Genomic DNA, 14,579 nt, shown 5'->3' on the forward strand with positions numbered 1-14,579 from the left:
ACTCCCTCCTCAACCTGCACTGCTAAGCAGCACCCACTCCTGACCTAGATTTACCTAATAGCAGATGCTGCCATTTGGATCTCTTGACTAATAAAGTCTGTTCATGATAGGTTACTCATTCCTTACATCTAATAGCAAACAAATGATTGTCCTTACTAATGAGCATCATGTATCTTGTTCCATCAGCCTTCCACGAAACTTTGTACGGTTTCTCACGGAGGAATCCTACATTTTCTAAGTCCATGCTGACAGGCTGACAACCAGGAAAACCAGAACTGCAAAAGAATACATACTGTAGTTTATAAATTACTGAGAAAATTCATTGGAGAATAGTTGTAAACCTGATGAATACACGATAATGAATATAGAGAAATAAACATCATGGATGGGGATAATTGTTTAAAGTTGAATTCAATTCTAGGTAAACTCTTTCACATTTAGAAATTATAGACCTTAGCAAAGCTGTTTAGAAGGTTTTTAATAGTGTAACAATGGTGTAGAATTCAGGGGCTCTACTGTAAAAGGCAAACAGCATTATTAATACCATTCTTAACCACACAATAGGCCAAACTGATAGATTTGGAATTAAATAATGGAAATAACTGAGGAAAATTTTTTTTATCTAATATTATCATATATTAATTTAACAAGACCACTGAGTCATATTTCTAGTCTCTTGTGGGACTTAAATAAAAGAGACCATTGGAGCAAGGTACAGTTGAAGAATTTGGAAAGCCAAGATGATAAGTAAAAGGCAGAAACCAATGCAGCTGAGACCTAAAAAAAAGGACATTGCAAAGAACTTTTATCACCATCTACAGTGTGCATTGTAAGTGGTGCCCTAGGAGATTAAGTTTGACAAACATTGGAAAAACACAAAGGGAATGACTGAAGAAAAAATAAAGACAAGGTACAGAGTTCTGTGCAAAGCAAAATTTGGGCAGTATTCCTGTGTTATGAAGACAACTGGTTGACAGCAAGGTAATGAATAGCACAAGTATTTTCCATTGTGGAACCCTAAGCAACTGAATGTAGCCTGGTCAACCTGAGCATTTGCAGTCTTGGATATTGACATTAAGAGTAGAGCAGGCTCTTTGATAGTTTCCTAGTAAGTCAGTGAACTATACCTAAGGGATGGTCACCAAATTGAGTATGTTTACTAAGAACTTACAACCATGCCTCACTTTCATAAGCATATGACCATCTCTGTTTGAGTTCAAACTTCGACAGCAGTCTCATTAAACCGCAAGGCTGATTGGAAAACAATTTCTCTTCTGTCTTTACACTTTTTGTCTGAATTCCCAGTTATGGCTCTTACAACTGGTCTTTGCCTTGCTACTTTTGTATTTACTGCTTCTCTACAGAACATAATTATAATAATGATATACATCCTGAATATTTGCATCCAACTTCTCAAATTGCCATTGTATCCTTGACCTTTACAAGTTAGTATACGTATATAAATACATTCCACTGCACTACAGATTCTAAACATTGTGCTTTGTAGTAGAGTGGGAACTGTAAAGAGTGATAGGCTATTTAGGTCATGTAAAATATGCACACATGTATTTCAGAGTGCGTACTATACTGCATTTGCTCACCTATTCCATCCACACATCTCCTGAATTTGCCGTTGAATATTTTGTAATTTTTGTGGGTCCGTTAGGATAAATGTACCAGAAACGCCTTCCATGAAGGTTGGGTTCTTCTTAACTTTCTCACGCTTCCTGCGGCCACCTCCCCCACCGCCACCACTCCCTCCATTTCCCATCTCATTGCCGTCATCATCAACGTTGCTGTCATCATATTCTGATGAACGACAATACAAAAATATATGTCTTGCTTACGAGTGTAATTATATTCGCTAAAAAAATTCAAATTAGATAAAAACAGACATTCAATGCAGCTTATAATTATAAAATCTAAATGATTGCCATTTCAAATAATTGTTGTATACAAAATTTACAATAGAAAGCTCAGGAGAAATTTAAATATAAATATAAAATAAAATCAAAATAAAATCAATGCAAACATTTATCACAAAAAGGACAAAACTTACTATAGAAAATTCAGCAGACAATAGAAAATAAATTAGCACTGAGGTCAAAAAAAGGCAAATTTTTTGCTGTAAATATACAAAATTTACAACAGAAAGCCCAAAACAGTTAAAATATATGAGTCAACAGATGAAAAAATGAAAAAAAGAAAATAAATTATTGTGTACAAATTTTACAACAGAAAGCCCAAAGACAAATGAATATAAAATAAATCAATACAGAGGTAAACAAAAAAGGAGGGAGAGTAAAAATCATTCAGTATCTTACCGTTGCACCAATCAGGCAATTCTGGAACTGGGGGAGCCTCATTAGGATCGTCTCCTGAACGTTCATAGAGAGATCGAAGGTAGTCTCCCTTATAAATGCCCGGTTCTCTGTCAGATATGATAATTACTGATATGACATGATGAAAACTTCAGTAGAAAGTATCAACACTGACAGTTTATTTAAAAAAAACAGAGAGACGTATACATGATTCCTGTCAGTTAGCTTTTAACATTAGGGTGTAATTTTTCCATATAAACTGTTTCTTCCAGTCCTAAAATCTACATTAACCAACTGAACCCACTTAACATGATATTGTTATGATACAATAAAGTTTGTTCATACTTACCTGGCAGATATATATATATAGCTGTATTTTCTGAAGTCCGACAGAATTTCAAAACTCCAGGCACACGCAGTGGTCGGCCAGGTGGTTAATACCCATTCCCGCCACTGGGAGGCGGGTGTCAGGAACCATTCCCATTTTCTATTCAGATTTTTAAATGCCACTGTCCCCGAGGGGAGGTTGGGCGGGTACTTGATTATATATATCTGCCAGGTAAGTATGAACAAACTTTATTGTATCATAACAATATCATTTTGTTCACGACACTTACCTGTCAGATATATATATAGCTGATTCCCACCATTGGAGGTGGGGAGGGACAGAATAAAAAGGATTTTGGGAAACATTTCACATGCAGATGATAGACATCTTGGTTCCTTACCTGTTAGCATAGCTGACTTCGTGATTACTGTCACTCAAGTCTACTTTTTGCTTTACTAGAGTCTCCAGCAAGGACGTGACCTGTATAGCTGGTGAGATCTAGATGATCTGACAACGGGGGCGTGACCACAATGTGTCTAGACCATATTGACCATACTTTAAGGGCAGCGAAGCAAAGAAACAACCACCACCTGACCTAGCCTAACAAAGTTAGTCCCTGAAACTTTAAGGCTAAAATAAAGGGAAGTCCGCCTCTAGCGGTCGACCCTACAACCAAAAAACCAACAACAATAATACAAAAGCACACCTATCCATTTTCTAAAGGATAGGATTCGTGCCGCTTCCCATACCCAAAACTGAATCTGCTGATATGTATGGTCCAAGTGAAAAGCAGTTCTCATATGCCACTTTCACATCCCTGAGGTAGTGTGAAGCGAACACAGAGTTGCTTCGCCAAAATATGGTGCTCACAATGTCGCTGAGCGCCATATTCTTCTGAAATGCCATCGAAGTTGCGACAGCTCTCACTTCATGAGCTTTGACTTTCAGAATCTTTAGATCACTATCTGGGCAGGACGAATGAGCCTCCCTGATGGTGCTTCTCAAGAAGAACGCTAAGGCGTTCTTAGACATTGGTAAATCAGGTCTTTTCACAGAACACCAAAGATTGTCCGATTGACCTCTACTTTGTTTTGTTCTATCCAGGTAAAATTTTAGAGCTCTGACAGGGCACAGAACTCTTTCTGGCTCTTGACCAACGATTCCTGCTAATCCCTTGATATTGAAGCTCTTGGGCCAGGGATTGGAAGGATTTTCGTTTTTGGCTAAAAAGGAAGGACTCACGGAACAGACTGCATCGTGTCCCCTAAATCCAACATTTTTGCTAATTGCTTGTATCTCACTCACCCTCTTCGCAGTGGCTAGGGTGGTCAGAAAGAGGGCCTTTTTAGTTAAGTCTTTTAGCGAAGCTTCGTGCAAAGGTTCAAAGGGACTCGCCATTAAAAATTTTAGAACTAGGTCTAAATTCCACGAGGGTGTCTTAACCTGTGGAACTTTTGATGTCTCGAAGGATCTCAGAAGATCGTGAAGATCCCTATTATTCGTCAAATCTAGGCCTCTATGACGGAATACTGTTGACAGCATACTCTTGTATCCTCTAATTGTTGATACTGCAAGCTTGTCGACATTCCTTAGATGGAACAGGAAATTGGCGATTTGGCTCACAGAGGTCTTGGAGGAGGAAATGCCTTCTTTCCTACACCATCTTCTAAAAACAGCCCACTTAGACTGGTAGACAGATTGAGAGGAAACTCTTCTCGCAGTGGCGATAGCTTTTGCCACCGCCTTTGAAAACCCTCTCGCTCTTGCCAGTTTCTTGATAGTCTGAATGCAGTCAGACTCAGAGCAAACGGGTTTTGGTGATATCTCTCGAAGTGGGGCTGTTTGAGAAGATCGGGTCTTACTGGTAGGATTCTTGGAAAGTCCACTAGCAGGGACATGACCTCTGTGAACCACTCGCGCGCTGGCCAGAATGGTGCGACTAGTGTCATCCTTGTTCCTTCCGACGCTGCTAACTTCCTTTTTACTTCTCCCAGAAGTTTGAACGGAGGAAAGGCGTATATATCCATCCCCGTCCAGTCCCAAAGCATTGCGTCTACCGCTACTGCTTCCGGGTCGATGATCGGAGAACAGTAAAGGGGCAGTCTCTTCGTTTTCGAAGTCGCGAAGAGGTCCACTAACAGTCGTCCCCATAGTTTCCATAACTGTTGGCAGACCTCTATGTGCAGAGTCCATTCTGTTGGAATCAGTTAATTGCGATGGCTTAAAATGTCTGCTCTGACGTTTTGGACTCCTGAAACAAATCTTGTCAAGAGAGTTATGTTCCTCTCTTCTGACCATAACAGGATTTCTCTCGCTATCTTGAAGAGAGAACGAGAGTGTGTCATCCCCTGTTTCTTGATATGAGAAAGGGCCGTGGTGCTGTCCGCGTTGATCTGAACAACTCGGCCTACGATTCGAACTTGAAAGGCTGGAAGTGCCAAGCGAATCGCCTCCAACTCCTTGAGGTTGATGTGCCAAGGCTTCTGTTCCTTTCTCCAGAGGCCTGACACTTCCTCCTTTCCCAGAGTTGCTCCCCAGCCTGTCATAGACGCGTCTGTAAATAACACTAGGTCGGGGTTCTGAAGACAGAGGGACACTCCTTTCGACATCTTGGTGGGATCGAGCCACCACTCTAGGTGTTTCTTGACCAACGGGGAGATTCCCAAATCCTCCTCTAGGTTTTATTTGTCTTGCCAATTTTCTGTTAGGAAAAACTGTAGGGGCCTGAGATGTAACCTCCCTAGAGAAACAAACTTCTCCAGCGAAGAAATGGTCCCCAGCAGACTTATCCATTCCTTCGCTGAGCATGTTTCCTTCTCCAAGAAGGCTGACACTTTTTCTAAGCCTTTCCGTTGACGTTCTAGCGACGGAAAAGCCCGAAAAGCCACTGAATCCATCTGAATCCCCAGATACACGATGGACTGTGTTGGGGTCAGATGGGACTTTTCGTAATTGATCAGGAGACCTAAAGATTTCGCCAACAGTAACGTAGTCTGAAGGTCCTCCAGACACCTTGCTCTCGATGACGACCGTATGAGCCAGTCGTCCAGGTAGAGGGAGACTCGTATCTTCGAGAGGTGAAGCCACTTTGCCACGTTCCGCATGAGAAAAGTGAAAATCATTGGAGCTGTGCTCAGTCCGAAGCATAGAGCTCTGCACTGGAAGATCTGTCCTCTTAAAATGAACCTGAGGAACTTCCTGGACTGGGGATGGATGGGAACATGGAAGTAAGCGTCTTGGAGATCCAATGACACCATCCAATCCCCTGGTCTCAAGGCCCCCAGGACCGACTGAGATGTTTCCATTTTGAAGGTTTCTTTCTTCACGAAAAGATTCAGACTGCTGACATCTAGGACAGGCCTCCATCCCCCAGACTGCTTCGGAACCAGGAATAACCTGTTGTAGAAGCCTGGGGAATCTGTTAAGAGCACTCGTTCTACTGCTCTCTTCTCGATCATCTGATCTAATAAATCGAGTAGAATCTGTTGCTTTTCTGGCTGATAAGATGGTGACAGGTCTATAGGCTTCATGCTTAAAGGCGGCATGGAGAGAAAGGGAATTTTGTATCCCTTCTCTATTATCTTGAGGGACCAGGCGTCCGTCCCCCTTGCTCTCCAAGCCTCTGCAAAGAGAGAAAGTCTCCCTCCCACCGGTGCCTGAAGGGCAAGGTTGTCATTTCTTTCCCCCTTTGTTTTGCGGGGGTTTTGCCTCTAGCAAAGCCCCTTCCTCTTGTAGAAGCTCTTGATGTTGCTCTGCCACGAAAGGGCTTAAAATTCTTCTTTGGTGCTTGAGCTGCCCGAGATGAGGATTGCGCCGCAGGAAGTCTAGATGATTGAGACAGCAAATCCTGTGTCGCTTTCTCTTTCAGGTTCACAGATAAATCCTTTACCATATTTTCAGGAAAAAGATGGGAAGAAAAGGGGGCAAATAATAACTCTGCTTTTTGTGTAGGAGAAACTGATTTAGCAGCAAAACTGCAGAAAAGCGCCCGTTTCTTTAATATTCCCGTAGTAAAGTGGGCCGCTAACTCATCTGAGCCATCCCTTACTGCTTTATCCATACATGACAGGACGCTCGACAACTCTTCTAATGAAACTGATTCTGGGGTCTTAGCTTGAAGACCTAAAGCTCCCAAGCACCAGTCTAGGAAGTTAAATACTTCCAACGTCCTGTACAGTCCTTTTAGATGGTGATCTATCTCAGGTATAGTCCATGAAACCTTAGCCGAGGACAGGTAAGATCTCCTCGGTGCTTCGACCAGGTTTGAGAAATCACCTTGCGCAGACGAAGGAAGTCTCACCCCTGTTTCTTCTCCGGTCTCATACCATATACCGGCTCTCCCGTTTAACTTAGCTGGATGAAGCGCAAAGGACGTCTTTCCTTTCGTCTTCCTTGATTCCATCCAGTCATTCATTCTCTTAAACGCTCTTTTAGTAGAAAGCGAAGAAGCCATCCTAACAAAACCCGGAGCTTTTCTCGTCTTGGATGATGAAAGTTGCGAAGGCGGTGAGAGAGGAACTGGTGCTTGGAATTTTTCCGAAAACAATTCCTTCAGTAAGCGCGTTAACGTGCTATAATCCATAGAGGCTTCTGCAGGCTCTTCTTCTTCTGCAGGATGTGCATCGTTAGAAGACTCTCCTTGATCTTGACGGGTCGAAGTTTCTTTAGCTAAGCAAGAAGCACTTGTCATTCGAGGCTCTGTTCGTAAGGGGGAGCTCCTATCCGCTGAAGGAATAGACGAAACAATGCGCGAATGTTCCGCTGTTGTCCTTGAAACTCTAAGACTTTCTTGTAAAGCCTTGTCTTTCGAAGCCATCAGAGGCAAAGGTTCTTCAAAAGCCTCTTTGCGGGATTCCTGTCGAGCTCCTCTCAGTTGAGTACGCTTATCTTTCTGAACGGAAGAGAAGTCTGATCTAAGTTGAAAATCCCGATTAACCGGGCGTTTAACGTCATTGCGAGCGTCCTTGATCAGGGAGCGAGACTTAGGACTCGCAGGAAGATGCGCGTCTTTCAACGAAAGCTTTCGATCCCGCTGGACTCTATTGTCTATAAAAAGTTTATCCATCAAAAAAGCGTCCTGAAGCGGGATATGCTCTAATGGACGTCGAGCGTCTTTAAAACTTCGCTTAGAACGCTTAACTTGCATCGGGGCGTCCTCCCGAGCGTCCTGGTGAGTCTTACGATCTCTCTTAAAGCGTTGCGTGTTCTCATATTCTAAAGCACGAGCCTTTCGTCGATATTCATACAGTATTTCCCTTTCTTGAGGAGTAAGATCAGACACATAATCTAAACGTTGCTCTCTTTGAATCCTAGAGCCTTCTCGAACGTCTTGATACTTCTGGCGTTGGTAGGCTATCTCATGATAGAAGCGTCGAGTTGATGCAGAAGTCCGGCAAACGTCAACACAAGGCTTCTCTTGCTCGTTCTCAACCTCCTGACAAAAGCGAGGGCCGCCTGTGTGACATCTAACGCTTCTGTCCCCATCGCCACTTCTGGACACTCTCTCTCCGGAAACACTTGCGTGTTCTCGGTTGAGTCTGAAGGATCCAGAAGAAGACGACGCAGGAGAGGCTAAAGAACGAGGCGAAGCCGACAAAGGTTGTTTTAATCTTTTAACAGGAAGCCAAAGATCCTTTCTACGCCGTTGAGACTCTTCTTCTCTCCTTGCGAAGAAAGCCGACAATCGTTGACGCAATTGCATACGAGTCTCATTAGATGGTGAAGTTCCACGTTCAGGCGAAGGACTCATCATATGCGAAGAAGGGCGAGTTAATGCCTTCTTCTTCCTCTGGACTCTAAAACGATGAAAGTTCTCAAAAGCGTCCTCATCAGAAGACGTCCTGAATCTCTTCTTAGGAGTCAAGTCTTCGAAATGTTCGGGTGATGATGAAAGAATAGGACGAGAAGAAGGACGTGAAGCGTCCCCTCTCTTAAAACCTCTCCTAAGAGGACGAGAAAGACGCTGGCCGCCTGTGCGACATCTAATGTCAATCTCGTTCTCCTCTTGAGAGGCCCTCTGAGAAGCTCCATCCGGCCGTAACAAGATTGAGGACGCCTCAGAGGACGAAAAACACTCTTTCAATATCCGCGCTCCTTCACACGCTTCGGCAGCCTGGGAAGCGTCCACAGGATCTGCTGAAGGGACGCCAGACCGGTGGGAATTTCCCGTAGCCCTCCTTCGGTTTTCGACATGTCCATTCCCTGAGTCCTGGGAGTCCGACAGAGGTCAATTCCTAGAGGCACTATGGGACCGATCTGACGCCCCCTCCACTACACTAGGGGCATTAATATTCTCACTACACTTCACTGTGGTCTTCAATGCACTCACTTTCGATTCTAGTGCACGAATCGACTCCATGATGGAAGAAAGGGCAATACCTTCTGAAGTAATAGCTTCATTACCTGAAGGTAAATACACAGGGTTAGATGTAACAACCTCTACAGGAAGGTCAGAATGCAAATTACTACCCTTACTTTTCACAGAAGCACTTCTGGAGGAAGATCTTCTGATTCTATCCCTTTCAAGCTTACGAACATACGAATCATAAGTCTTCCATTCATTCTCAGTTAACCTTTCACACTCTTTACACCTATCATTCATCAAGCAAATATGATCTCTACATTTCGTGCATAATGTATGAGGATCCACCGAAGCTTTCGGTAGCCTCACTTTACACTCTAGCACGCTACACACTCTAAAACCAGTTGAACCAGAACTAGACATATTAGAGAAAACCAAAACCAAATCCAATGAAAAACCACAATCGTGTATGCCAATCCACCGAGCAAGTTTCAAAAACCAAGAGACAATCAAATACTCAAGTGAACAAAGAGTTTATCCAAAATCCTAGGCGGAGGTCTGTAAACAGTTGTTTACCGACCGGCGACAGAAAAAAATCTGAACAGAAAATGGGAATGGTTCCTAACACCCGCCTCCCAGCGGCGGGAATGGGTACTAACCACCTGGCCGACCACTGCGTGTGCCGGGAGTTTTGAAATTCTGTCGGACTTCGGAAAATACAGCTATATATATATCTGACAGGTAAGTGTCGTGAACAAAATGTGTATTCATGCTCTTTCACCTTTGCCAAAAGCTCCCAAAATAAATTTTTAATGAAGTTTTCTGAAATCTCTAGGTATATCTCTTAGGTATATCAGCTCTGCAAATGGAACAGAATATATATAACTTATGGACATTTCATAAAGTTGATGCTCACAACATAAGTACAGCATTTATTAAGAAAACTAAAAGTTTTGGAAGCATAATACAGGTAAATAAAGTCTCAATGTTCTATTGCACACATACAAATGTAACTATATTAGATATATCCATTCTCTCCTCTCATTATCAGACTAATATTGTTCCTCATCATATGTTATCTATCAGATTCAATGACAGGCTAGTAACTTTGTTTCCATATCAACTTTCTAGCTATCCTAGGCTTACTAATAAAGGGTATTTAAAGTACTGCCACTTCTTTATGAAATGAGACCAAAATAGTAATATTGTCTGCAGTGCAATAGACTGCCCCTGTTTATTTCAAAACAATTATGTACAGGATATTATGTTTCAAAAAGAGAAGACAATGCTTTAAATTCAGTCAAACTAACAAGGACACATTTTTATGGAGTAAATGGTCTGTATTTCACACAAATGTAGCAAGATCTACTTACCTACACCTTTTGAATTCATTAACGGCCAGGTCAACACCCCAATCTTCCTTCATGATGAAATAGGAGGAAATCAAGAATCCCGTCCTGTTGAACCCATGAGTGCAGTGAACAGCTGGGGAAGGACACATGGGATTATTAGAACTTCTACAATAAATATGATATTGTTAGTATACAATAAAGTTTTGTACATACTTACCTGGCAGATATATACTTAGCTTACATCTCTGACGTCACGACAGAATTCAAAACTCGCGGCACACGCGACAGGTAGGTCAGGTGATCTACCTTACCCGCCGCTGGGTGGCGGGTGTAAGAACCAAACCCACTTTCTTGTCAGATTTTCTCTTCCACCTGTCTCCTGAGGGGAGGCTGGGCGGACCATCAATCGTATATATCTGCCAGGTAAGTATGTGCAAACCTTTATTGTATACTAACAATATCATTTTTGTACATGAACTTTCCTGTCAGATATATACTTTAGCTGATTGACACCCTTGGTGGAGGGAAAGAGACACTCAAGTACAAAGAAAGGGGAAACAACACGTTATAGGATATAAAAACCTTGGTTCTTACCTGTTTTAGGCAGAAGACTTCATAGTTACTGTCTATTAGTCTGCGTTGCCTGAAGAGCTACAGCGAGGGCGTGACCTACAGCTGAAAAGACTCTTTGGGTCTACCAATGGGAACTGTATCCGCTTACTTGGTAGAATCCAGTTAGGATCTTGTCAAAGGGGATCCGCCCACTTATATGAAAGAACCTGTCCACTACCATTGCAAGGAGCTCAAGCACAACTCAGATCACCTAACCAAAGTACTAATTGTTAGTAATACGACTTGAAAGAGATGCCTACCTGCATCCTCTTCCATACAACCATAAAAACACAAAACCAAAGGGGAAATAATTAAAAAGGATATGCTTCAGCTCCCTGCCCCAGCACTGAATCTGCTGATACGTATGGGCCTAACCCAAAGCACTTCTCATACATAATTTTCACGTCTCTCAGGTAGTGGTTGGCGAAGACCGAGTCGCATCTCCAAAAAGTCGCTTTCATGAGATTCTGCAGCGACATATTCTACTTGAAAGCCAACGACGTGGCGATGGACCTCACTTCATGAGCCTTGACTTTCAGGCGCTTATAATGGTCTAGATCGCATGCCAGATGAGCTTCCTTTATTAAGTTCCTAATAAAGAATGCCAGAGCATTTTTTGACAAAGGCCTACTGGGATCTCTTACAGAACACCAGAGGTTGTCCATATTGCCCTTAAGTTTTTTCTTTTTCTGGAGATAACAAGGGAGGATAAGCCTTTTAACTCAAAACTCCTGGGCCAAGGAGTGGAGGGGTTTTCGTTCTTGGCTAAGAAAGAAGGAAGAAAGGAACAAATCACGGAGTCTCCTTTGAATCCTACACTTCCTTCTATGGCTTGCAACTCACTTACTCTCTTAGCCGAAGCCAAAGCCATGAGAAACAGGGACTTCATCGTAAGGTCTCTAAATGAGGCTGATTGAGGTGGTTCAAATCTTGATGACCTCAGGAAAAGCAAGACTACATCAAGATTCCAGCTTTGTGTCAAATTAAAGACTTTCTTAGTTGTCTCAAACGATCTTATCAGGTCATGGAGATCTTTATCTTCCGAGATGTTCAATCTCCTGTGCCTGAACACTGAGGCTAGAGCATGCTTCTATAACCCTTTATGGTTGAGACCGCCAGACCGCATTTTTCCCTCAGGAAAAAGAGGAAGTCTGCTATTTGGGTCACAGAGGTACTGGAGGAGGAAAGCTTCTGATTCCTGCACCAATGTCGAAAGACATCCCACTTCAACTGGTAGACCCTGATGGTAGAAGGTCTTCTTGCAGTGGCAATAGCCCTTGCAGTCTTTGCCGAAAAACCCTTCGCTCTGACAAGACTCTTGACAGTCTGAATCCAGTCAGATTGAGAGCGGGGAGGTTCTTGTGATACCTGTCAAAGTGGGGCTGTTTGAGCAAATCGATCCTTAGTGGCAGGGATCTTGGAATGTCTACTAACCATTCCAGTACCTCTGTGAACCAGTCTTAGGCGGGCCAGAACGGAGCTATCAATGTCATTCTTGCTCCTTCCGATGCTGCAAATTTTCTTAGTGTCTCTCCCAGAATCTTGAAAGGAGGGAATGCATAAAGGTCTAGATGCTTCCAGTCCAGCAGAAAAGCATCTATCGCTACTGCTCTCGGGTCTGATATCGGGGAGCAGTAAAGGTCTATCCTCGCGTTCTTGGAGGTCGCGAATAGATCCAAGTGAGGTCTGCCCCACGTCTTCCACAGCTACTGGCACACGTCCGAGTGAAGAGTCCACTCTGAGGGAAGGACTTGGTTTTTCCTGCTCAGAAGGTCGGCCCTGACATTCCTTTCTCCCTGCACGAATCTGGTGAGGAGTCTTATCCTCCTTTCCTCCGACCACAGTAGAAGTTTCCTTGCTGTTTTGTACAGGGAGAAGGAGTGCGTCCCCCCTTGCTTCCTGATGTATGCCAGGGCTGTGGTGTTGTCCGAGTTGATCTGAACCACTGCATCCCGGACGAGGGACTCGAAGGCTTTTAGGGCTAGCCAAACCGCCATCAACTCCTTTTTGTTGATGTGCCAGGACACCTGTTCCCCCTCCCAGGTGCCTGACACTTCCCTTGAACCGAGCGTCGCTCCCCAACCTGTGTCCGACGCATCGGAAAACAACACTAGGTTGGGCCCAGACGTCTGAGAATCTCAGTAGTCTGGCACCTACTGTAGTCTGGAGGACTTGGGTGCTACTTCTTCGATCTAATAGATCGAGAGAAGGTCCTTCTTCTCTTAGGAGGTCTTGTTCCTCTAGAGGAGGAGGAACAAGAAGGAGGGCCTCCTCGAAAGGGCTCCTGCCTTGCGGGTGTCTCCTTCTTGGGTTTTGCTTGGAAGGATGCACGAGGCATCCTAGCTGACTGAGCTAACATATCTTGCATGGCCTTCGCTGAGAGGGCACTCGAGATGTCTTGTATAATCTTCTTAGGAAACAGCTGAGGCGAGAGCTGTGCATATAACAGAGGGGCTCTCTGCGCGTGAGAAACCGCTTTAGTTAGAAAAGAGCAGTACACCGCCCTCTTCTTGATAACTCCCGCTCCGAAGAGAAGCTACCTCGCCAGAACCGTCTCTCACTGCCTTGTCCATACAAGACAGGACACCATGAAGATCCTCAGGTGAAAGGGACTCATGGGATTGAGTCTTCTTCGCTAAAACTCCCAGGGACCAGTCCAAGAAGTTAAATACTTCGAGGACCCGGAACATTCCCTTCAGAAGGTGGTCCAACTCACTCATTCCCCACGTCGTCTTAGCTGAAAGAAGAGCCGAGCGACGAGCGGAATCCACCAACGAAGAGAAGTCCAAGTCCGCGGAGGAGGGAAGAACCAGGCCCAAAGGCTCCCCTGACTCGTACCAAAAGCCCATCTTTCCCGTCAGCTTGGAAGGCGGGAAAGAAAAAACAGTCTTTCCTTCCTCTTCCTTGGAGACCAACCAATCCCCAAAACCTTTAAGGGCCTTCTTCATCGAGATGGTGGGCTTCATTTTCACGTATGAAGAAGTTTTTGTTGTCTTAGAAGTCGAAAACAATGAAGGAGGTGAAGGAGGAGCAACAGTAGAAAGGGCATCTCCAAATTCTTGAACAGGAGGTCCGTAAGCCTCTTGTATGAAGAGACCGAAGAATCCTTGGCCAACTCTTCATCCGTTGCCTCTTGATCCTCTTCAGAAGAAGGGCGCCTGTCCGGGGAAGAGCGGCTGCCTGGAGGAGAGCTCTTTCTAGGAGAGCGCCTACTAGTAGCGGCGCGCTTTTCATGCTCTAACTCCTTGCCCAGAGGGGCGCGCCTGCCAGGAGAAGAGCGCCTGCTAGGCTCTTGGCACCTGCCACAAGGAGAGAGGCTCTCAGGCGAAGAGCACCTACCAGACGGGTAGCGCCTACTAGGCTCTGGGCACCTGTCTAGAGGAGAGCGGCTACCTGGAGAAGAGCGCCTGCTCGTAGATCGGTGCCTACTAGGTTCTTGGCGCCTACTAGGCTCTTGGCACCTACTAGTTTCTTGGCGTCTGCCAAGAGGAGAGAGGGTCTCTGGCGAAGAGCGAATGTTAGGGGAAAAGCGCCTACCAGGCTCCAAGCGCCTGTCCAAGGGAGAGCGGCTGCCTGGAGAAGAGCGCCTGCTTGGAGAGGGGTGCCTACAAAACTCCTGGTGTTTACTAGGCTCCTGGCGCCTGCCAGGCTCTTGACGCCTGCCA

At 44.4% G+C, this 14,579-nt stretch overlaps 2 protein-coding genes across 2 annotated transcripts in view; one reads left to right on the forward strand and one right to left on the reverse strand.

Annotated features, from left to right (window-relative positions):
- Window positions 1-14,579, forward strand: part of LOC135209134 (uncharacterized) — a 594,318-nt gene that overhangs the window by 513,007 nt on the left and 66,732 nt on the right. The gene's annotated exons all lie outside the window — the stretch shown is intronic.
- LOC135209129 (mRNA-capping enzyme-like) overlaps window positions 1-14,579 on the reverse strand; it is a 29,748-nt gene that overhangs the window by 7,326 nt on the left and 7,843 nt on the right. Inside the window, exons 4-7 of the mRNA XM_064241772.1 lie at window positions 10,324-10,435; window positions 2,325-2,431; window positions 1,602-1,809; window positions 157-275 (exon numbers count right to left, since the gene is read on the reverse strand). Of these exons, the coding sequence (XP_064097842.1) occupies window positions 157-275; window positions 1,602-1,809; window positions 2,325-2,431; window positions 10,324-10,435 (546 nt within the window). The remainder of the gene's footprint in view (window positions 1-156; window positions 276-1,601; window positions 1,810-2,324; window positions 2,432-10,323; window positions 10,436-14,579) is intronic.

Source organism: Macrobrachium nipponense, chromosome 37 (assembly GCF_015104395.2).
Source record: "Macrobrachium nipponense isolate FS-2020 chromosome 37, ASM1510439v2, whole genome shotgun sequence".
Taxonomy (NCBI): Eukaryota; Metazoa; Arthropoda; class Malacostraca; order Decapoda; family Palaemonidae; genus Macrobrachium; species Macrobrachium nipponense.